The sequence below is a fragment of the Malaclemys terrapin genome, chromosome 17, assembly GCF_027887155.1.
Source record: "Malaclemys terrapin pileata isolate rMalTer1 chromosome 17, rMalTer1.hap1, whole genome shotgun sequence".
In the NCBI taxonomy this organism is placed as follows: domain Eukaryota; kingdom Metazoa; phylum Chordata; order Testudines; family Emydidae; genus Malaclemys; species Malaclemys terrapin.
Window position 1 is genome coordinate 19,254,200 of NC_071521.1, and position 20,981 is coordinate 19,275,180.

Below are 20,981 nucleotides of genomic sequence, written 5' to 3' on the forward strand. Positions count from 1 at the left end.
AAATCAGTGTGACAAGCAGCTATGGCTACTCACGTGCACATGCTTCTCCTGCCCCCGCAGTGCTAGGGGAGAGAGAGCACTAGGTAGAACCAGTTTGCTCTCATACACTTGGGTTGCCTCCTTAATGTGAAATCCCTTGAGGTAGGACTAGGCCAAATGCATTTCCTGGTCTCACACTTGGGCCAGCAGAAGCTGAGAACCTATTGGAGGGAAGATTTGGGGAGTTGGGGATTGGTCTTGCTTTGAGCAGGGGGTTGGACTAGATGACCTCCTGAGCTCCCTTCCAACCCTGATATTCTATGATTCTATGAAGATGGTCGGCTCCAGGGAAAGAAGAGAGAGCAAATGGCATTGTGGCAGTGTGGCTAGTGGTCTGTACATAGGACTAGGAGCTGCTACGTAACCCTGGGAACGTCATTTCCCCTGGAGTGCTTCTGCTGGCCCATCTTTCCATACCTCCCTGACAAGGACACTGCAGGCCAGCACCTTGAAAACGAACAGGGCTAAATAAGTGCTAAATGTTGTGATCAATATGATTGTGCCAGGAAGGGGCTTTGAAGGGAAGCCAGTCCAATCCCCATCCCGAAGATTGGTGGCTATGAGACAAAGTGAGCCTTGAACTAAGGGGGCTGGAGGCCAGAGGTGAGATTCAAAGGACGCTTCCCTCAAAGAGGGAGACAAGGTGAACCGACGTTCATGCTGCATGGCTAAGGCAGAATGCCACTGAAACGCTGGCCTCCCCTTATCTCCTCAGCTGGAGTCGAGCCCAACTTTTACTACTGTTTACGACTATTTTTATGAGCCTGTAAATGACTCCGTGGGTTTATTATTTTTTCTTAAAAGGCAGATTTATGGTGACAGATCCCAATGATCACGCTTAATCACTGTAGATTATGACGTGTTTCTTGCCCTCACGCATCGGCGGAGACAAGGCCTAAGCGACCTCGTGGGGAAGGACCCCATCACCGGTTCCCTCCACAGCCTCGGGAGCAACTTCGGTAGCCTGAGCTCAGCCTCAGCGATTTGGCAGGAAGAACCCATTATCGCCTTAACCAGCCCTTCTCCCCCAAGCTACAGCGGACACAGGCCGTGTTTAATACAGACCAAGCAGCCTCAAAACCAAGCCTGTGGTTTGACCGTAGCTGCCGCTGCTCTGTTCTCTGGACCTGATTCAAAGCCTGGTGAAGTCACCGGACAGCCTGGCAATGATGTGAGTGAGCTCTGGACCAGGCACTGCCGTGGCTACCGCCGGGGAGCTTCAAAGGCCATCTCTGACAGGGAATCTTGGAAAAGGAAACGCATTTAGATTTGTGGCCAAGAAGGGTTTTCCCCCCTATTCGGATTTCTTGCACTCGAAATTCAGCCTCGATGGGCCACTGGGGGAACGAGCAGGAGTCTGAGTGGAGCCAAGAGAACTGTGTTTGAGCCAGGGGTAATTATTGTTCAGACTGTTTTAAATTTTGTCAACCCCAGTTTAACACAAAGCTCCCTTGCCTAGGGCTTGCCCGCCCTCACCACACCTGTTAGCGCAGGACTAAGAAAGCGCCCAGTCCACGTCTCCGAGTCCTCCAAGGAGTCCTCAAGCAAAAACAGGGAAGCCCAGACATCACGTTCCCGATCATTCTAAACTTAAACTACCCCCACCCCCCCAAAGGCAGAACCACACCTCCCCTGCCCCCTTACAAAGGGGGGGGAGGGGAAGAAAACCTTGCAGGCCTTTGTCATATATAAATAAGCTAACGTGGGCAGAAGTCCATTTTTTATTTTCATCCGCAGGTCCTTTTTATCTGCACTGTAAGAACCGTCCCTTGGGAACACTGCATCTCCAGATCACTCAGCCAGCAGTGGAAACACATTCCTGCAATTCTCGCCCCATGTGAACAATGCTCCGGGGGGATTCACAGGTGTCCCAAGCAAAGCTGGTAAGAAACTGGCATCTCAGTGCTGGGTGAGATTTTTTTTTTGGGGGGGGGGGGGGGAAGAGGGGAGGAAGGGGGTGATCTCATTAGTTTTTTTCCTTGAAGGGCAGTTAACTGGATCCCAGGTATGGTGGGTTTGCATGGCCAGGGCCCGCAGTCCTGCACTGCAATCTCTACGGGCGGACTACTGCTCCTGGAGAGAGGCCCATGGAAATCTATGGGCACAGCAATTGGCCCATGATAGAAGCCTATTTTTGGAAGGCTGCCTTGCTGCTGACCTATTCTGCAGAGGCAGTTGGGGGAAGATCACCTCAAAACACCATTGCCAACCTCTAACACTGAGAAATCATGAAGGCCGCTGCCCAAAAATATCCTGAGTGACTTAAAAGCACAAAATTTATACTACTACTAGATGCGGGGGATTTTCATTTTGCATTCTGAGCTTTTAGAATACACATTTTCTAGCTTTTCTGTGCAACCACGAGAGCCAGAAATTTGCCTAAAAAACCCCACAACAAGCTCCCCTCCCCAAAAAACTGAGATTGCTATCTAATCACATGACTCCTGGAGCTGGGATTTAAATTAAAAAACCCCAAATCTCACAATATTTGTCATGCAATCAGGAGAGTTGGCAACACTGATGAATGAAAGAGCCAAATTCATTTTAAAGCACTTTTTTTATTGATTTCATTGAAAACAGAACAAGAAAATGACCAGAGCCAAAAGACTGCTCCTTTAAAATTGTCAAAAACATTAACAGAAAATAATAATAATAATAATAAACATGACGGCATTATGAATGTTTTAGAAGAGATGCACAAAAAAAAACCTGTTACTGCACTAATTACAGTATTTAAAGATATATGCAAAAAAAAAAAAAAATTAAGATAATGACCTGCCCAGCCATCACACAAAAGGTGATGGCAAATTTATTCACACTACAATACTAACAATTTAAAAAAGGTTTTGTGTTTTTTTCCTGCGTTTTATACTAAAATCACTTTGTTCTTTTTATACAATTGATAGTTTATATTCACGTGGTGAGTAAAAATCACACCAGAATCAGCACCGTTTTTGTTTTGTGGTTTCTTTTTGTTGTTGTGTGTGTGTGTGTGGTTTTTTTGTTGTTTTTTTTTAATGCTTTGTCCCGAATGTTTTAATAATGGTAAAAAATAAATCAGTTCATTTCAACTTCATAGTGTGTGGCTTAAAAATTAAATCGGAAGTGCCCAGAGTTGAGAAAAGGGAGGGGATGAGCTGGTGGCAACGGTATCTCCTCTCGCTGGGATGTGTCCTATCTGATGCTTGCACAGCCTGAAGCCAGTCAAAGGTTCTTTATAGTATACGGATCACTTGGTTTTGTTTTAAAAAAGCAACTGATTCTTTCAGAAGTTAGTGTCTTGTACAATCCCCGTCCCCCTCTAAGATTGCGAACGCAGCAGGAGAGGCAAATCCTTCCACTGATGAAACCAACACTGAGACAGTAACATGCCCAAGGGGCAGAGGTGAGAGCTGGTTTTTAACGGAGAAAGCTTGGTATGGAGCAGGGGTGGTGGGGAGAGAATCTCTGGCAGGCTTGGAACAGAGACAGGGATGGGGGGGGCATGAAGGAAAAAGAGATTCTTTTCCATTTTTCTTTAGAAAAAAAATAATAGATCGGCGGATTTGGTAACCGACGGGCGTCTGTTAGAAGCAAATAACCTCTCGCTCCCAGCCACGGGGCCAGGAAAGACCACGCTGTAATGTCCTGCCAGGTGAGGGAGAAATTCGTGGTTTAAAAGACCTGCCCCACAAAGCTGCGTCAAATAAACCAATGTCAGAACCGCCCCCCCCCCCTTTAAAAAGTAAGTTCCATCAAGTATTCAAAGTTTATTGTAAGAGAACTGGAGATGACTTGGCAATTAATAACAGCGTTCTGAAGAGGAGGAGTAAACTCTTCTCTTGGCTCTGACAACACTTAGCACACGAAGAGATGGATGCTAGGACATCTTGCATGGAAAAACTGCGACAGCCATCCCTTTGCACTCACTGTAAAACCAGCAGCTTTCCAGGGGTGGAGAGGGAGGAACACTACAACATGGAGTCCGGATTTGCTTTCACTTATTCCTCAAGTAACAGTCGGTGGCACATCCCTAGATGTCACGAACCCCTTGGCTTTCCTTGAGTGTGTTTTCTCTTTCCATGGAAATTTCAAACAGTATGTGAATCTATCGCGTTAAAAGAGTTCAGGCTCCCGGGAGCGAGTCCTCAGAAGGGGCCGGCTGCCACGGCAGAGCTGGTGTCGGGGAGTCCGTTCTCCTGGGCGTCCTGGGAGGACGTGCTCGCTTGCCGCTGGGCCAGGGCTGTGCTCGAGTGTTTGCACTTGGGTGAACCGCACTGACAGCTGAAGTATTTGCCTTTGATGTCCCAGAATCGGTCCCCGTAGTCAAAGCTGGAAGAGAGAAGGGGGCAGAGGGGGGGACATTTGGTCAGTGGAACACAACAGGAGGGATCTGGGTGCGCACGCAAACCAATACTTTAGGGTAGCAGAGACGAGCGAAACCAAACAAGGTTGCACAGCAGGGGGTCACACACTTCATAGCTTGTGCAGGTTGAACGCACTGCGCACCCCAGGGGCTCTCTGTACCCTTCCATCCCTCGGTACCACTCTCCCACCTTCTTTTGTAGGGACCCCCAACTGCCTCCAGGCTCACCCTGCCAGGGGTCTGTGTGCCCTCCATCCCCCTCTCCCATACCAGGGTCTCCCACTCTGCCCCTCACACCAGCAGCTGTGTGCACCCCATTCCCACTTCCCCCATGCCGGGGACTACGTGGCAGGGGGTCTGTGTACCCCCCTTCCCCATACCAGGTTCCCCGAATCTCCCCTCCACCAGTTGTGGGCCCCCCCCATATTCCAGCCCCCCCACTCTCCTCCTGCATGGCAGGGGCTCTGCGTGCCCCCATTTCCCTTTTCCCCTCCACTGCAGAGTCTATCTCCCCCCCCCCCGCTCAGAGTTCTGTGCACCCCATTTCTCCCTCCCTCCCCCCATGCCATGCCAGGGGCTCTGATGGAATCTGTGTGTACAGAGCCGATCCCTTCTAACAGGGGCTGCTGCCTGGCACTTGGAGGCAAAGGATGAAATGGGCCAGGAGGGTGAGTGCCTTCTCCACTCTATGCAGGGGCAGAGCCCCTTTGGCCCAGGGGAAAGGTGCCCCCAGAGGCTGAAACCCTTTGTGACATCCCAGAAAAGTTACAGTACCAGCAGCAGGTCGAGATTCCCCCCCACACACCAGCCTTGGTCAATATACCTCAATCCGGACTTGGCAAAACCACGTCTCCTAGTGAGCGGTTGATTCAGTCTCGGTCATTAGCATCACTGCTGAAGCTGCCAAGAGGGGACCATTCGGTGCTACCAGTGATGGGAGCGCTTGAGCTGGACAGAGCCCCCACCAATGACATTCACCCAGCTGGCGAACAGCACTGTGATGGCAATGCCTCTCCAGGAGTGCCCAGCGGGGCCAGGCGAAAGGGTGTCCCACTGCCAAACCACCCAGCCCCCTCTCCCACAGAGGCCGGCAAGAGGTCTATGCAAGCCTCAAGAGGGGAACGGACAGCACATAAAAACGCTCCCCAGCCACGAACGTGACAAGCCTGGGAGGACTAGATGGCCCAGGGGACACCATGATGGGGAATTCAACACTTGTGCTCCACATGGCCTGTGGGTTATTCTATCTGGCTGGGGGGTGATCACTGAGCTGTGATTGTGATTTCCCTTCCCACCCCCTGGGCTGGTCCCTGCAGAGCAGGGGTGGGACCCTCTAGAGGAACCAGTACAGCTACTATCCACGATGTAGCTATAAACTTACTAGGGCCACGGTTACGTGGGGAACAACATTTCTCTTTTCCTTTGCCATGTCCTCCCTCCTCCGGCACTGGAGCCCTCTCCAGCTTTAGTGCTTCCTAAATTGCTTCCTCACTGCTGCCTCGAAGGACACCTCCTCGGGAGACACGAAGATGGTATAATAGAGCTGGAGCCACCTCAGGGAAACCCGTCTCCCTGCAGCTCCTCCTACCTCTTACCGTATCGTTACTAGGAGCCGTCACGCGGAGAAACTAAAGCAGCAGGGCAAGAACGTTGCGCAAGTTGTGGCGAAGCGTTTGCGACATCGTTACCTGATCTCTAGGAGCTCCCTGAGCCCCACCAGCTCAGCTCGCAGGTCTACCAAGCAGGCATTGGCCGAGAACGGACGGCAGTCACTGCTACCCTGGGATGTGAATGGGGACACTTCCCTACACTGTAACCATGGCCCCGAGCCACCCAGATCCCACAGGCAAAGAACCTGATGCATCCTAAGTGCTGGCTAGAAGCCGTCCGTAGAGGTAAACACTACAACATACACATCTGCAGTCTGGCCTGTCCATCTGCGCAGCGATAAAGCCTCAGGGCCAGAGGCAGTCATTTTCTATTGTTAATCACTACACATTCACCTTCCCACAGCTGAGAAACGCGAGACATCATAGGGAACAGCTCCCAAAACCCGGTAACGAAGCTCGTTTGTAATGGGAGCAGATGCACTGCTAGAGTCTGGCACAGGGCTGTATGCTGCCCCTGCACCCCGGGAATTCCCTTGGGGACCACTGCAGCTCCTTTACCCTGCCGGAGAGCGCGAAAGGGACCACATGGGCTGGAATCCGGCTCGTTCTCTTTAGACACTTACTCAGGAAAGCAGAGATGTCCGGACAATGGCGAGCTGTATTAGTGTCCGTCACTGGAGAGACAGGATTTGTAAGTCAAATAAGACACCTGAGGGATCGAACCTATGAATCAGAGTCTGCTATTTCAAACCCAGCTCCCAGCTGGGGAACCAAGATGCTGCCCAGATCAGGCTGGAAGCAGACAACATGCCGTTCGGCCCAGTGAGCTTCCTGGTCCGGGATCTACTGCAAGTGCATCAGCAGCAGTGGCAAAAATTGCCATGCCAAGTAGCCCCAGTTTGGCATCAGCCCTAGGCCCTGGCTCCTAGATGAGCTGGGTGCTCTGCACCAGACAGGAAAAATAGCCTCTTGCATTTCCTTATCCTTTCAATACAGAGACTGGAGGGGCCACTGCCATGGCCATGGTCAGGAGCGATGCAAACAGTGCTGGGCCCCGGTCAGAAAACACACAGGCGTGGCAAAGCATGGTAACAGGCGTGGCTCCGCCCCTCGCTGGGCGTGCGAAGCGATGGAGGGACTGAATGGGGGTGAAGCCAGAAGAACAAGTAACAGGGAGGACACAAAAGAAAGCAGCCCCTCCCCCCCTTAACTTATGCCTGCACAATTCCCAGTGCTTCTGGGGCCACAGTGTGAACAGGGGCAGCTTCCACTGGGCCCCATTCCAATGTCACTCCGGATTGTCACCAGTGCAAGTAACTCCACTGAGGTCAATGGTGTAACAGTGACACAAAACCAGTGTGAGTCCAGATCCAGGCCACTCACTTCAATAGGAACTGCACTTGCTCTGCCGGGGCTCAAGCTAATCCCTTCAGACTACGAAGCTGATGTGATTTACACTGATTTTCATTTACATCGTTAGTTACTTTGTCCTGCCCATTTTCGGATCAATTCATCCCGGACGTGCTGCGTACGCGATCATTTTTGCCTCGCCTCGGAATTCAGCCCCTCCCTCGGAGCCAAGACAACCTTTTCACCCAGCTTCGCTTCTGAATCTCACTGAAAGTAAACGTCCCATCTTTGGGGACTTCCCACGTGTTTCTATGACCAGGCTCCCAGAACACATTCCTGGCCGTCTCCAAAGCGGATGGCCTCTGAACCGTACAGTTGGTCAAATTTAGAGCACTGTTGCCGTGGTGAACCCACTGGACCTATTGGTATTTGCTTAGCAATCGTTACTACTCTCTGCAATCCCAGCGTCGGGCGCATGTTGGAGGTTACCATTAGCCTGTGTCCTGGCCTCCTACGTTACAAAACTAAATGAGAAGAGGGGGAAAAGGGAGATTCAGTAGCCGGGTTTTACATCGTGTGACTCTTAACGATAAGGAACAGGAACGGAGCAGCTGTCATTGGGCCACCAAGTCCTCTATCCCTGCCTTCGGTCATGGCTGGAGGCCTGACTTGACGAGAGCAATGAAACATGCAGGAGGCCTCCTCTCTTGCAAGACAGGATTGGGGGGCGGGGGGAGGGTAATGAGCAGGCTGAAAACGAAATGTTGGTGCTCAGATAAGTAATGGGTCAGTGAGCTAAAAGACAACGTCTGAGTTAGCGACGATAAGAGGGGGAACACCTAGGGAACAAGATACAATGGACAAGAGAAGTCGGGAGCATAAAGAGGTAAGGAGTAAAGTCGAACATGGACAGAGCATACTGCACAGGGATTGGGTCCTGCAAAGTAACCAAGCCAGTCCCAAAACGTGCGATGCTATGTATAGTAACTGCAATGAAACGTGTACTGGTATGGAAGGAGGAGTTTGCTGTGTAACTTTGGATGTGTTGTACACCCTGTACGTGCCCCTCACCCTGGAGCCTGATCAGCTCAAGGGCTGTTTGAGTGTATGAAGAAAGAAACCTCAGTGACGAGTTTGGAGTAGAGCCGAGTTCTTGGGAACCAAGCAGATAAGGTCTCACAGGCTACCCCAGCAAATGCTAACACTGGATGCCACAGAGGAAGGGTGGTCTAGTGGTTACAGCAAAAGACAGGGAATCTGAGTAGCCAGGGTCTATCACTGGCTCATTGTGATGTTGTCAGGGTCACTTGAGGACAGGATTCGGCCTTGATTCATATAGAATCACAGAATTGTAGGACTGGAAGGGACCTCGAGAGGTCATCTAGTCCAGTCCCCTGCACTCCTGGCAGGACGAAGTATTATCTAGACCATCCCTGACAGGTGTTTCTCTAACTTGCTCTTAAAAACCTCCAAGGATGGAGATTCCACAACCTCCCTAGGCAATTTATTCCAGTGCTTAACCACTCTGACAGTTAGGAAGTGTTTCCTAATGTCCAACCTAAACCTCCCTTGCTGCAATTTAAGCCCACTGTTTCTTGTCCTAGCCTCAGAGGTTAAGAACAATTTACCTCCCTCCTCCTTGTAAAAACCTTTTATGTACTTGAAAACCGTTATCATGGCCCCCCTCAGACTTCTCTTCTCCAGACTAAACAAACCCAATATTTTCAATCTTCCCTCATAGGTCTTGTTTTTTAGACTTTCAATCATTTTTGTTGCTCTTCTCTGGACTTTCTCCAATTTGTCCACATCTTTCCTGAAATGTGGTGCCCAGAACTGAACACAATACTCCAGCTGAGGCCTAATCAGCGCAGAGTACAGCGGAAGAATGACTTCTCGTGTCTTGCTTACAACACTCCGGCTAATACAGCCCAGAATGATGTTCGCTTTTTTTGCAACAGTTACACCGTTGACTCATATTTAGCTTGTGATCCACTATGACCCCTAGATCCCTTTCCCCAGTACTCCTTCCTAGGCAGTCATTTCCCATTTTGTATGTGTGCAACTGACTGTTCCTTCCTAAGTGGAGCACTTTGCATTTCTCCTTATGGAACTTCATCCTATTGACTTCAGACCATTTCTCCAATTTGTCCAGATCATTTTAAATTTTAATCCTATCCTTCAAGCGCTTGCAACCCCTCCCAGCTTGGTATAGTCCGCACACTTTATAAGTGTATTCTCTGTGCCATTATCTAAATCATTGATTAAGACACTGAACAGAACCAGACCCAGAACTGATCTCTGCGGGACCCCACTCAACATGCCCTTCCAGCTTGACTCTGATCCACTGATAACTACTCTCTGGGAACGATTGCCCAACCAGTTTTGCACCCACCTTATAGTAGCTCCATCTAGGTCGTATTTCCCCCGTTTGTTTATGAGAGGGTCATGCGAGACAGTATCAAAACCGTTACATCCCATGCAACTTGATAGGGTTACACGGAGCGAGAGTAAGGGGAGTGCTGTGCTCTCTGGGGCTGATTCTTCACTGCCTGGCACCTTGTGTTGTCATTGACACCTGGGCAAAGCAAGCGTGAGACTCCACATTTCTGATCTAAGTGGAGTGGCACACCCACTCTGCACTCTAAGAGGCCGCAGAAGCCCTATCCTGCTGCATTTCCATCTGCCCAGCGGTGAATAGAGACACTTCCTGACTTCACAAGGGGGAGTGGGCGGGAGACGAAATTCATTATATGTTTGCAAAGTGCTTTGAGATCCCTGGAAGCATTAAGGGAAAGACAAACCCAGAATGCACCGTGTCAGTGAGGCAAGGATATGCACAGGAGGGAAAATTCCTTCCCAACTCCTGCACCAATCCCTGTACCCCGTAAGGCATGAGGCTTGCTTACCCTTACTGGAGCCTGCAATTGACTGGCATCAATAAAAATCCCTAGCTCTGATATAAGTGCTTTTCATCAGTGGAGCTCACAGCACTTTACAAAGGAGGTGAGCATCGTTTCTGTCCTATTTAACAATGGGGAAAAGCAGGCCACTGGCAGAGCCAGGAATAGGACCCACGTCTCCCGAGTACCAGACCATTGTGCTAACCAGTAGGCCACTATCCCTTCCCCAACCATGGAATTTCCCACTCTTAGGAACCCAAGCAGCACTCCCAGTGTTCGCTTACACAGCTGCACGCTGGGCAGATGTGTCGCTTTGGAAAGAGGCGTCTCTAGCCTAGCTCCTAGATTCAGAATGACCCAGTAACCCCACGACATGTGGAACGTGAGCACAAGAACAATTCCCAGAGGAAAGGCAGACCCTGTGGGCAGCACATACCCGATTTCCTCGCCAGCTTCGATCTGCCTGGTGCTGAAGAAGGCAATCCTGGGAAAGCGCAGGTCCTGGTGCGACATGAACACTCGCACAGGGGTGAGGTTTGGCTCACAGAGATGGTTTATAAAGCGGCTGATGTTGCCATAGAAACGAGCATCTATGCAGTACACCTCTCCATCCTAGAGGGAGGAACAGGGAATGTTGCATTAGGTGGAGTTGAGATACAGCTGAGATACAGGTCACTTCACAGTTAACACACAAGGGAATTTCAGGATCTTTCAAAATATTGGCGTCTCGGAGTCTCCCACTTGAAGGCTTAAAAGGCCAAACCATTAAGCATTACAAAATATGCGTCTCTTCAGAAAGCACTTGGCCTGCATGCCTGGAGGCTGTTCCAAACACTCCTGACCTGAGAAGCTGTGTGTGGAGCTAAGCTAGCAGTTCTGCTCTCCACAAACCTGCTCTGCTAAGGCACCAATCTGCTACAGTGGTACTTCTGTTCCACGCGGACAAACACCTGGTGGGTAAAAGGCCAGTGGATTCAGGAAACAGCATCTCTCCTGTCCTGCTAATTGAACATGACAGCTGAGAAGCACAAAGCAGGCGCTTACAGCCAACACACTACTTCCTGCAGAACACAGTGAACGAGAGAACACATAAATTCTCTCTTTCCATAATGCCCTCACAGCAGTAAGAGTAATATTTTGTTTTCCTTGAAAATAAGAGACTCCCTCAGGGCTTTTTATTCCAGTGGAGAATGACTGTGCAAGCTGCAGGCTTTAATTACAGAAGCTAATTTCAGTCACACACAAGCCGAAAGCAAAAGGATCCATTAGTGGAGCTCACATTCCCATCTGGGCAAGCACCTCACAATCCTTAATGGATCAGCTGTGCCAGAATTCTACCAGCCAACTGATACAGGAGCCCCAGGAGAAGACATCTGAAGATGTGAAAACGATACACACTTGGTCTACACTGAGCAGCCTGCTACAGTTTTTAAAATTTAGCAGGCTTTGCAATTTTAATGGCATCTAGTTCAGGTTGGGGTGTTGAGTCAGGCCAGGGGAAGAGTCTGTTGGATATAAATGTCCGCCTTAGGGTATGGTGAGGAACATGTCGCTCGTTCCACAGTGAACAGAGAGCAATGAGAACTTGATCAGAGGGCTTTAGAGAAGGTGCCTGAGCTGTTTACAGCAGCAGGACAATAAAACCCACCACACTAGGATTTCATAGAGGGTTTAACCCTGAAAGCTGGTCGCTGCGATGGAAAGGTTCAGCTTCTTCAGCTGTGATTCTGTGCACGAGTCTCTTGTCGTTTTGCATGATAAGCAGGAACAGGGTACGTGCCTGACGCTCCACAGGTGCATCGAGCCTGCCAATGTCACTGTATGTTGACAAAATGAGGCTCTAGTTAAGGATTCATGTCAGAAGCCAGGGAGAACCAATGTGAACAGGAAAGAGGCATGGGGGTTGTTTGCCTCCCTCTTTTAACAAAGGAAAAGCACATAGGAAGGGGGAGGTTGAGGGAATGGATCACACAGTGAGACCTGAGATGTGTGCCTGACCCTGCCACTCTTATGCAAGTTCTTCCTCATGGACATGGTCATTGTTGACTGCAGTGGGATTACCTGCATGAGGAAGGGCTGCAGGAGCCGGTCCTGTGCTTGTGACATGCAAAGTCATTTCCAACACCACCGAGAACGGAACTAAAATGTAGTTCAGTAATGGGGTGAAAGATAGACTTGTGGGGCGATACATCCCTGGGAGTCACAAGACCAGGTTCTAGTCTCAGCTCTGCCATAGACCAGCTGGGCGTCTTTTGGCAAGTCCCTTAATCATTCTGGGCCAGGACGCGCTAGGAAATCATTGTCTTAAACATATTAACTAACCCCATGTAAAACACAATGGAGCTTTTGAATGTACGTGGACTAGCCTTCCACTTCCCCATATATTAAATGGGGTGATACCACCTAGGTCAAAGGGGGACATAATTCATTAATGTTTGCTATATGCTTGAGATCGTCCCATGAAAGGTTCTAAAGGAGAGTCAAGTGTTACAGTTAAAGCAGGCAACTTTCATTAGCAAGAGGCTGCACCTGATAAAACCCAATCTCGTCTTTCCCAAAGATCCCGAGAGAATGTGTGTTTCTCTGCATTTCACCAGTACAGAAAGAAGATGACTGTCCTTTTAAAAGGGGAAGCCCAGACAACATCCACTATAGGACATCCTACCCCCAAGAGCACTGAATTGGAAGAGAGTTGGGGTTATTAAACAAATGTTTGCCTTTTTTCAAACACTGAACAGGATGTGCATGTAGGACATAATAAATAAATAAATCACAGCACACACAGCCTGGAGTGACAAATAAAGATAATTAAAATAATGCCCTCATCGCTCCTTTGTGCTACAGGGCAAACCCAAACTCAGTCATTCTCCAGTGATGCTGAGTTTTGCGAGACTGTTGCCTGTCTGGGTGGGACTTAGCGGCTTCTTCTTTCATAGATTTCAAGGCCAGAAGCATCCATTGCAATCATCTTGTCTGACCCCTGTATAACACGGGCCATAGAACTTCCCCAAAATAATTCCTAGCGTATGTCTTTTAGAAAAAAATCCAGTCTTGATTTAAAAATGGTCAGTGAGGGAGAATGCGCCACGACCCTTGGCAAATTGTTCCAATGGGTAATTACTCTCACTGGTAAAAATTTCCATTTCATTTCCTGCTTGAATTTGTTTAGCTTCAACTTCCAGCCATTGGATCATGTTACACCTTTCTCTGCTAGATTGTTATCATTATTTGTTCCCCATCTACATACTTATCGATTGTAATCAAGTCACCCCTGAATCTTCTCTCCGTTAAGCTAAATAAATTGAGCTCCCTTGAGCTATTACTATGGTTTCTAATCCTTTAATCATTCTCCTGACTCTCCTCTGAACCCTCTCCAATTTATCAACATCCTTCCTGAATTGTAGACCCCAGAACTGGACACGGTATTTCAGCAGCAGTTGCCCCAGTGCCAAATACAGAGGCGAAATAACCACTCTGCTCCCATGAGTCCCCTGTCTATGCATCCCAGGATCGCATCAGTGTTTTTGGCCACAGCATCACACTGGGAGCTCATGTTCAGCTGATTATCCACCACAACCCCCAAATCTTTTTCAGCGTTGCTGCTTCCCAGGATAGAATTCCCATCCTGTAAGCATGGCCTACGTTCTTTGTTCCTAGATGGATACATTTACATTTAGCCATATTAAAATGCTATATTTTTGCTTGTGCCCAGTTTACCAAGCAATCCAGATTGTTCTGCATTAGTGGCCTGTCCTTTTCATTATTTAGCACTCCCTCAGTTTGTGTGTCATCTGCAAACTTTATCCCTTGTCTTTTTGTTTTTTCTTCCAGGTCATTGATAAAAATGTTCAATAGCATCGGGCCAAGAACCGAACCCTACAGGCCCCTACTAGAAACACATCTCCTCAATGACGATTCCCCATTTACAATGACCTTTTGAGATCTAACCATTAGTCAGCTTTTAATCCATTTAATAGGTGCCATGTTAATTAGAGATTGTTCTAGATTTTTAGATCAAAATGTCATGCGGTACCAAGTCAAACACTTGATAGGAGTCTAAGTATACTACATCAACACTATTACCTTTATCAACTAAACTTGTGATCTCATCAAAAGAAAAGAAATCAAGTTAGTCTGACAGCATCTATTTTCCATAAACCCGTGTTTATTGATTTTATTAATTGAGTCCCATATCAGACTCCATTATCTAGCCCAGGCTCGATGTCAGGCTGACAGGCTTATAATTAAGGTTAAGATTTTATCATGGTTATTTTTAGTAAAAGTCAGGGTTGGGTCACGAGCAATAAACAAAAATTCACAGAAGCCTGTGACCTGTTCCTGACTTTTACTAAAAATAACTGTGATAAAATGGGCCTGAAGAGAGTATGAGATCCCGAGCATTGTTGTGGGAGGGGAAGGGGAGTGGGGTCCAGCTGAGAGCTGTGAGGGTCCCCTACCGCCCGCCATGGCCCAAAATGCCAGAGCCCCCGCCAGCTGACAGCTCCAGCCCCGCTGCTATGGGGTGAAGCAAAAAACGTCATGGAGGTCTCTTGAACTCACGGAATCCATGACTTCTGTGACACAGTCTTAGCCCTACTTATAATTACCTGGGCCATCCCATTTACCCTTTTTAAATACTGGCACAACATTAGCTTTCTTCCAGTCTTCTGGGACTTCCCCAGTGCTCAAGACTTCTAGAAAATCAACATTAACAGTCCAGCAAACTCCTCCACCAAGTCTTTTAAAACTCTTGGTTGCATGTTTTCTGGACCTGCTGATTTAGAAGTGTCTAACTTTAGTAACTGCTGTTTAACTTTCTCCGGAGATACTAGTGTAATAAGAAATGTGTTATCATAGGATGACATCATCTGTTTTTTCTCCAAACACAGAAAAGAAATATTTTTTGAGCACTTTTGCCTTTTCTGCATTATTCTGGCTAATTCTAGGATTTCCTCACAGCTAATTTGGCTCATAAACTGGTTTCCAATTTTGTGAAACTGGCCCTTTTAAAGCACGACGCGTAAATATATATCACTGGTCTGAATTGTATTCCGTTTGCACATGATCACTCGTACCTAAGCTAGCCTTTATTTTTCATTCAGCGATCAGCTACTCTCCATCTGTCAAGACAAGGTCTAATATAGAATTCCTTTGCGTTAGTTTCAACAATTTTTGAGTTAGGAAATTGTCACCTACAATATTTAGAAATTCCAAGGGTGTTTTAGTACTGCCACCATGACCCCTCCAGCATCTGTCACTCAAACTGAAGTTCCCTATGATCACCCAGCTTTTCCTTTCCTATACATTATAGATAGGTGCATAAGGAGCTGGTCTTCCTGTTCCCTAGTGTGATTTGGTCTGTAGCAGACACCAACTAATGCTCCATCTTGTGCTTTACCTGTTAGGACATTGATCCACAAGCATTCCAGCTCATTTTCTTCTGAGTTATCAGTGATTGAAAACAGGTAATGCCATTTTTGACATATTTTCCAATCACTGAGCGTATAGCAGGGCCTTGCTTTCTGTTTCCTGCTTTCACCTGATTGCATTCTGCTCTCCCCTGGCTGGTTTTGGCTGACAGGTTTCTTTCTCTGATTGATTACTCCCATTTGGGGGCTGTTATTCCACAGATGATGAGGTGAAATCCCACACAATTCCACTCCCCTGACACTCCAGAAGAGACAGCTCCACCCTGCTCCTCCCAGTTAGTAACTCTACACTAGCTTTCTGAAAATGGGATTACATGTGGCTGCCAAAAGGCTCAATCTATGATTAATCCACAGATTCTCCATCAAAGCTCCCAATGGCTTCCTAAACGGAGAGGAAGGAAGGATGGTCCCATGGTTAGGGATCTAGCCCACAAATTGGTTCGGTTTAACTCCCAGAACTGCCACAGACTTCCTGCATGATCCTGGACAAGTCGCTTGTCCCCATTTTACAGTTGGGGAACTGAGGCACAGAGTGGATAACAGCACTTCCCTACCTCACAGGGCTGTTGTGAGGATAAAGGTGTTAAAGACTGTGAGGTGCTCAGATATTATCGGAATAAGAACCTAAGGTACCCAGCCTTCAACCTTTATGCATCTTCCATACTGCTGCAGCCGGTGAAGATAAACAAGATACACTGTGAAACAGTGTATCCTGATGCCTCTTCATTGACCAAATCTCAGAAGTTAGGTGATGAAACATACCTAAAGCACTAGGTCCTAATCTGCTCTCTCCTGCCCCACCCTGCAGATAGAAAATATACCCTAGGGATCGGTCCTGCACCAATACTTTCTCCGGTTTAGCAGACTTTGATGGAATTGTCCTAGAATTTGTTCCACTTAAAAAATGTTCCCATCTCAACTCCAGGCATTACTGATTCCTTGACCTCCATCCTGATGTGCAGACTCATGCCCTCCCTCCATTTTTGGGGGGAGAAGGGGAAGCCATTGAGGCCCATTTCTAGAACATTAAAACTGGCCTTTCTGATAAAGATGCTCCAGACAGTGGCGACTGTCTCTCCTCACTCCGTTAGCGAGATGTTTCAGTGCAGCCTCAGACACTGTAGCACTAAGAGTACTCGGTGGGGTCTGTCCTGCTCCTGCACATAAACTCCCTCTGGTGCCCAGAGATTGTCAGGCCTCCATGAATCGGCAGCAGCAGCAGCACTCCAGGTTATAAAGCCACCATATATTATCTGACCATCCTGCTGGTATTCCGGGTTCACTTTTCCCAGGCATTTCCAATATGGATTCTCCCCAGTGGAGTGTGCCACACGACTTTGCACCAGCTATTACCGTCACTATGATCCTAGTGGTTATGGTTACCCCATTATAATTTATTTGTCTACCATTGCTGATTTACAATGGATCTGCTGTCTCATAGCTCAGCCCAGTGATTGGTTAGCTCCTCCAACGTAGCCCTAGCAAGGAGGAAATGTTACTCCCTGACCCAACAGATCAGCTTGGCTTCTTTACTGTTGCCTGACTTTTCTACTGAGGGAATCCTGTTTACCTTACAACCAGGGGGCTTCTCCATGTCCTCTCAAGAAGCCTCTAAATGGTGTGGTTGGACTATCTTGGTGGTTAGTCCCACAGCGCTTTACACAACCACACAAGGGAGCTGAATCCACTCTCGCTCTCCAGTTGCTGAACAGCCGCGGTTGGGAGTGCAGCAAGTGGGCCACTCCAGAGCTGTGCGCTCAGCACTCTGCACTTCTCCAGAAAGACCCAGATTTGATTCCCAGGTACTCCTCGAACGGGAAGAGGCTAGAATTACTTTGGGGGGAGCCTGCTCGGCCCCTGCCCCTGGTGTTATCGAGGGCTTTGCCTTGCTCTACAAGTACCGCCTCCCCTCTGCACGACAGAGGAGTAGCCTGGAGGGCTCTGGAGGGAGGCACAAGGAGCACCCCAAAGAGAAGATCCCCTCTACTGCAGGGCTTTCTGCATTCCGGTCTCAGGGAGAGCCAGAAATGCTGAGCTGTGCTTTCACCATTCCTCACTGGCTGGTCAGCCCAACGAAGCTGTGCCCAGATTCCAGCGAGGGCAGAACATGCCAGAGCTGGTTCCTCATGGGAAGGGGGATGATTGGCACACGCTACATTAGGAAAGGTCTGTACTGGCTGCTGGTTAAATACCGTGATCACGCTAGAGACAAAATCTTCCGATATAAGCGGTTACAAGGTCTTGGCCTGCTGGCTTCAGTGACCTCCCTACATTCACGTCTGTATGTACGAGCTCCGCCAAGGCAAATATCTGGGATGCTCCCAAGTTTATGCATAAATCTTTCAGGCCTTGTCTACGCGAGAGAATTAAATTGGGCCGCGTTGGTGTAAAGCTGTGTCTATGCTAGGAGGGCTTTATCGGTATAGGGATACCGGTACGCTATCCTGCCACGGAGGCAGCTAGACCGGCAAAGCTGCGCTTTGTCCCACAAGCAAAACAAGCCGGGCCGGTAAAAGCAGTCTTGCCAGTAGAATTGTGTCTCCACTGGGCTTCTGCTTGACCAGCGCCGTCGGGCAGGAATCACACTTCCTGACATAGCAGTCTGTAGCGCAGACCTGGCCGGAGTGCCAACGGCACGGCACGCCCACACTAGCTACGTTGTTTCAAGTGCATCTCTGCACTGTTCAGTGCTGGTGCAACTGTACTGGCCGCAGAGCATCCTTATTCCAGAGTTCCTAACACAGCTTCCTGAAGCAATGGCTTCTGGGAGATTCTGAAAGGCCATCTGGGAGCCCAGGAGAACTATGGGAGAAGAGGTCAGACTCCCATAATACCATGAGAAATTAGCATAATTTCCCCTTACAGAACTCCCGGCAATTCCCTGGTGCTAGCATCATTTCTTAGTTATTTACCCAAAAGGGAAGCCAGGATGAATGACGGGTTTCTGATCTCTCTCTTACCAATCTGCCACAGGTCACTTGCTGGAAGATTCTCTGCACCTTGAAGTCTTTAAACCATGATTTGAGGACTTCAATGGCTCAGGCACAGGTCTGATACAGAAGTGGGTGGGTGAGATTCTGTGGTATGCGCTGTGCAGGAGGTCAGACTAGATGATCATAATGGTCCCTTCTGACCTTAATGTCTATGATTCTATGATTCTATTCCCTACAGTGTATTTTCAATCCTAGGCCCAGTCAGTCTCATTAGCAGAGCATGCTGAAGAAACACAGGACAGATGTGGGTTGGCAGCCACGTTGACATGCCTCAATCGAGGCTGATGGAGAAAAGGTGCAATGTGGAGATGATGGCCTAGTTAATCTTTGGAGGAGGAGGATGCAGACTACTAGCTAATCCATGGATGAACAGACTGACCCTGGGCATTTAATGAAGTTTATGAGAGAGGCTGGTCCTTCTACTTTTCTGATTTCAGAGCACGGGCTACAAGACTCCTCACTGGATCCTTCTTTAGTGGTTGGAGAGGCCTCTCCCTTTCTTAAAGGCAAAGCCTCTTTTTACATCTCTAACTGCCGAACCAATACGGAAGCAGGATGGAAGCTGGTTTGCAGCTCCCCACAGAAAGTCATCAGCATCACCTTTCTGCACGTTTGCTCTTGCCAAGGACAGTTTCACATAAAGGGCTGGTCTACACTGGGGGAGGGGGGAATCGATCCAAGATATGCAACTTCAGCTACACGAATAGCGTAGCTGAAGTCGAAGTATCTTGGATAGAATTACCTGGGGTCCAGATGGCGCGGGATCGACGGCCGCGGCTCCTCCGTCGACTGTGCTACCGCCGCTCGCTCTGGTGGAGTTCCGGAGTCGACGGTGAGCGCGTTCGGGGATCGATATATCGCGTCTTAACGAGACGCGATATATCGATCCCGGATAAATCGATTGCTACCCGCCGATATGGCGGGTAGTGAAGACGTACCCAAAGCGTCCGCTCAGACTTTTAAAAGTGAGTTTAAAGCCCCTGAGAAAGGAATGAGCTGATGGCTCGAGGGATGCCAGTCCTTCTCGGGCCAGATGCAGCACACCCAGCAGCGCAAGCTTCCCCGCACTGCCCTGCCAGGCTACCAGAAGCCGAACCTGAAAGGTCCTTTACTGGTGAGCTGGTATTTCAGTCTATCAGCTCATTAATTGGTGAGCTCTTTAGTAAGGCTGCCAACATGGGTGCTGGTTAGTGCCAGCTGGGGGTGGGCTTTGCTACAGAGGTACTTGGACATTAGAAATCAGACTGAGACAACCAATTTAATTCACACAGCCATCAGATGGGAATAACGTGCAATGACTATCGACCTGAGCTGAATTCAAACTGCTGACCTAATGCAGTCAGGCTTTGTACCCCATTACCAATCCCCTGAGCCACGCAGTCCACGCTTTACTTAGCTGTGAACAGATTTCGGTTACCGTGAGGTGAGAAGTGCTTCTCCTCTCCCAAGCTCTCTGACTGCTCTGCCCATCAAGATGAGGACAAATTTTCTTTTAGCTCTTTAGAGTAGCAAGCGCTGGCTTTTGTTTTGCCAGGGAGTCCACTTGAACACACTACCTTGTTGTCAAGGTCAAAGAGATAGGAGTCCTCTTCACGTACGTCGGCCTCTGAATCGGAAATCAGCTCTCCAACGTACCTGTCGGATGAATGGGAAATGCAGCAATGAGATGCTTGTGCAGATGCTAGCTTGGATTTTAACACCTTGCCTCTTGTGTGCAAAGTACACCTCTACCTCGATAGAGCGCTGTCCTCGGGAGCCAAAAAATCTTACCGTGTTATAGGTGAAACTGCGTTATATCGAACTTGCTTTGACCCACCGGAGTGCGCAGCCCCGCCCCCCCGAAGCGCTGCTTTACCGTGTTATATCCGAATTCATGTTACATCGGGGTAGAGGTGTAAAGAGTGAAAGTGACAAATCAGCATAAGTCCATAAATCAGCATAGGTCCATCAAAGCAAGTGGAGCGATGCTGATTGACACTAGCTGAGAATTTGGCCCCACATCTTGAAAATAAAAAAACAAAATTCCTTTACTCAAGTTACTGCTAATACTTTTGAATATTACAAGTGAATTTTAAAAAAGGATATACTTTCCCCCCAGTAACAAGACTAGTTAGTTTTGCTTTTGTTTACTGTCCACTGACTTTCTAGTTCCCATGTACAATATTGCAACACTTGGGTTGCACACACTGTAAGAGGATGTTTACATACCAATGAATAACTGTTTGCTTTGGAATGTGCAAAAAACCATGGAAATATTGTTACTGATCATCGAAGCTACTTACTTCCCCTCACGAAGGGGAAGTCGTGCCTGACTA

The 20,981-nt window shown here is 48.4% G+C and overlaps 1 protein-coding gene across 7 annotated transcripts in view; it reads right to left on the bottom strand.

The window, feature by feature from the left end:
• Positions 1-2,882: 2,882 nt before the first annotated feature.
• EHMT1 (euchromatic histone lysine methyltransferase 1) overlaps positions 2,883-20,981 on the bottom strand; it is a 163,030-nt gene continuing 144,931 nt past the window's right edge. For all 7 annotated transcript variants that reach the window (XM_054007471.1, XM_054007465.1, XM_054007468.1 and 4 more), the window contains 3 exons: positions 20,223-20,301; positions 10,681-10,856; positions 2,883-4,350 (listed from right to left, as the gene is read on the bottom strand). In XM_054007471.1, coding sequence (XP_053863446.1) covers positions 4,167-4,350; positions 10,681-10,856; positions 20,223-20,301 — 439 coding nt within the window. In that variant the 3' untranslated portion in view covers positions 2,883-4,166. The remainder of the gene's footprint in view (positions 4,351-10,680; positions 10,857-20,222; positions 20,302-20,981) is intronic.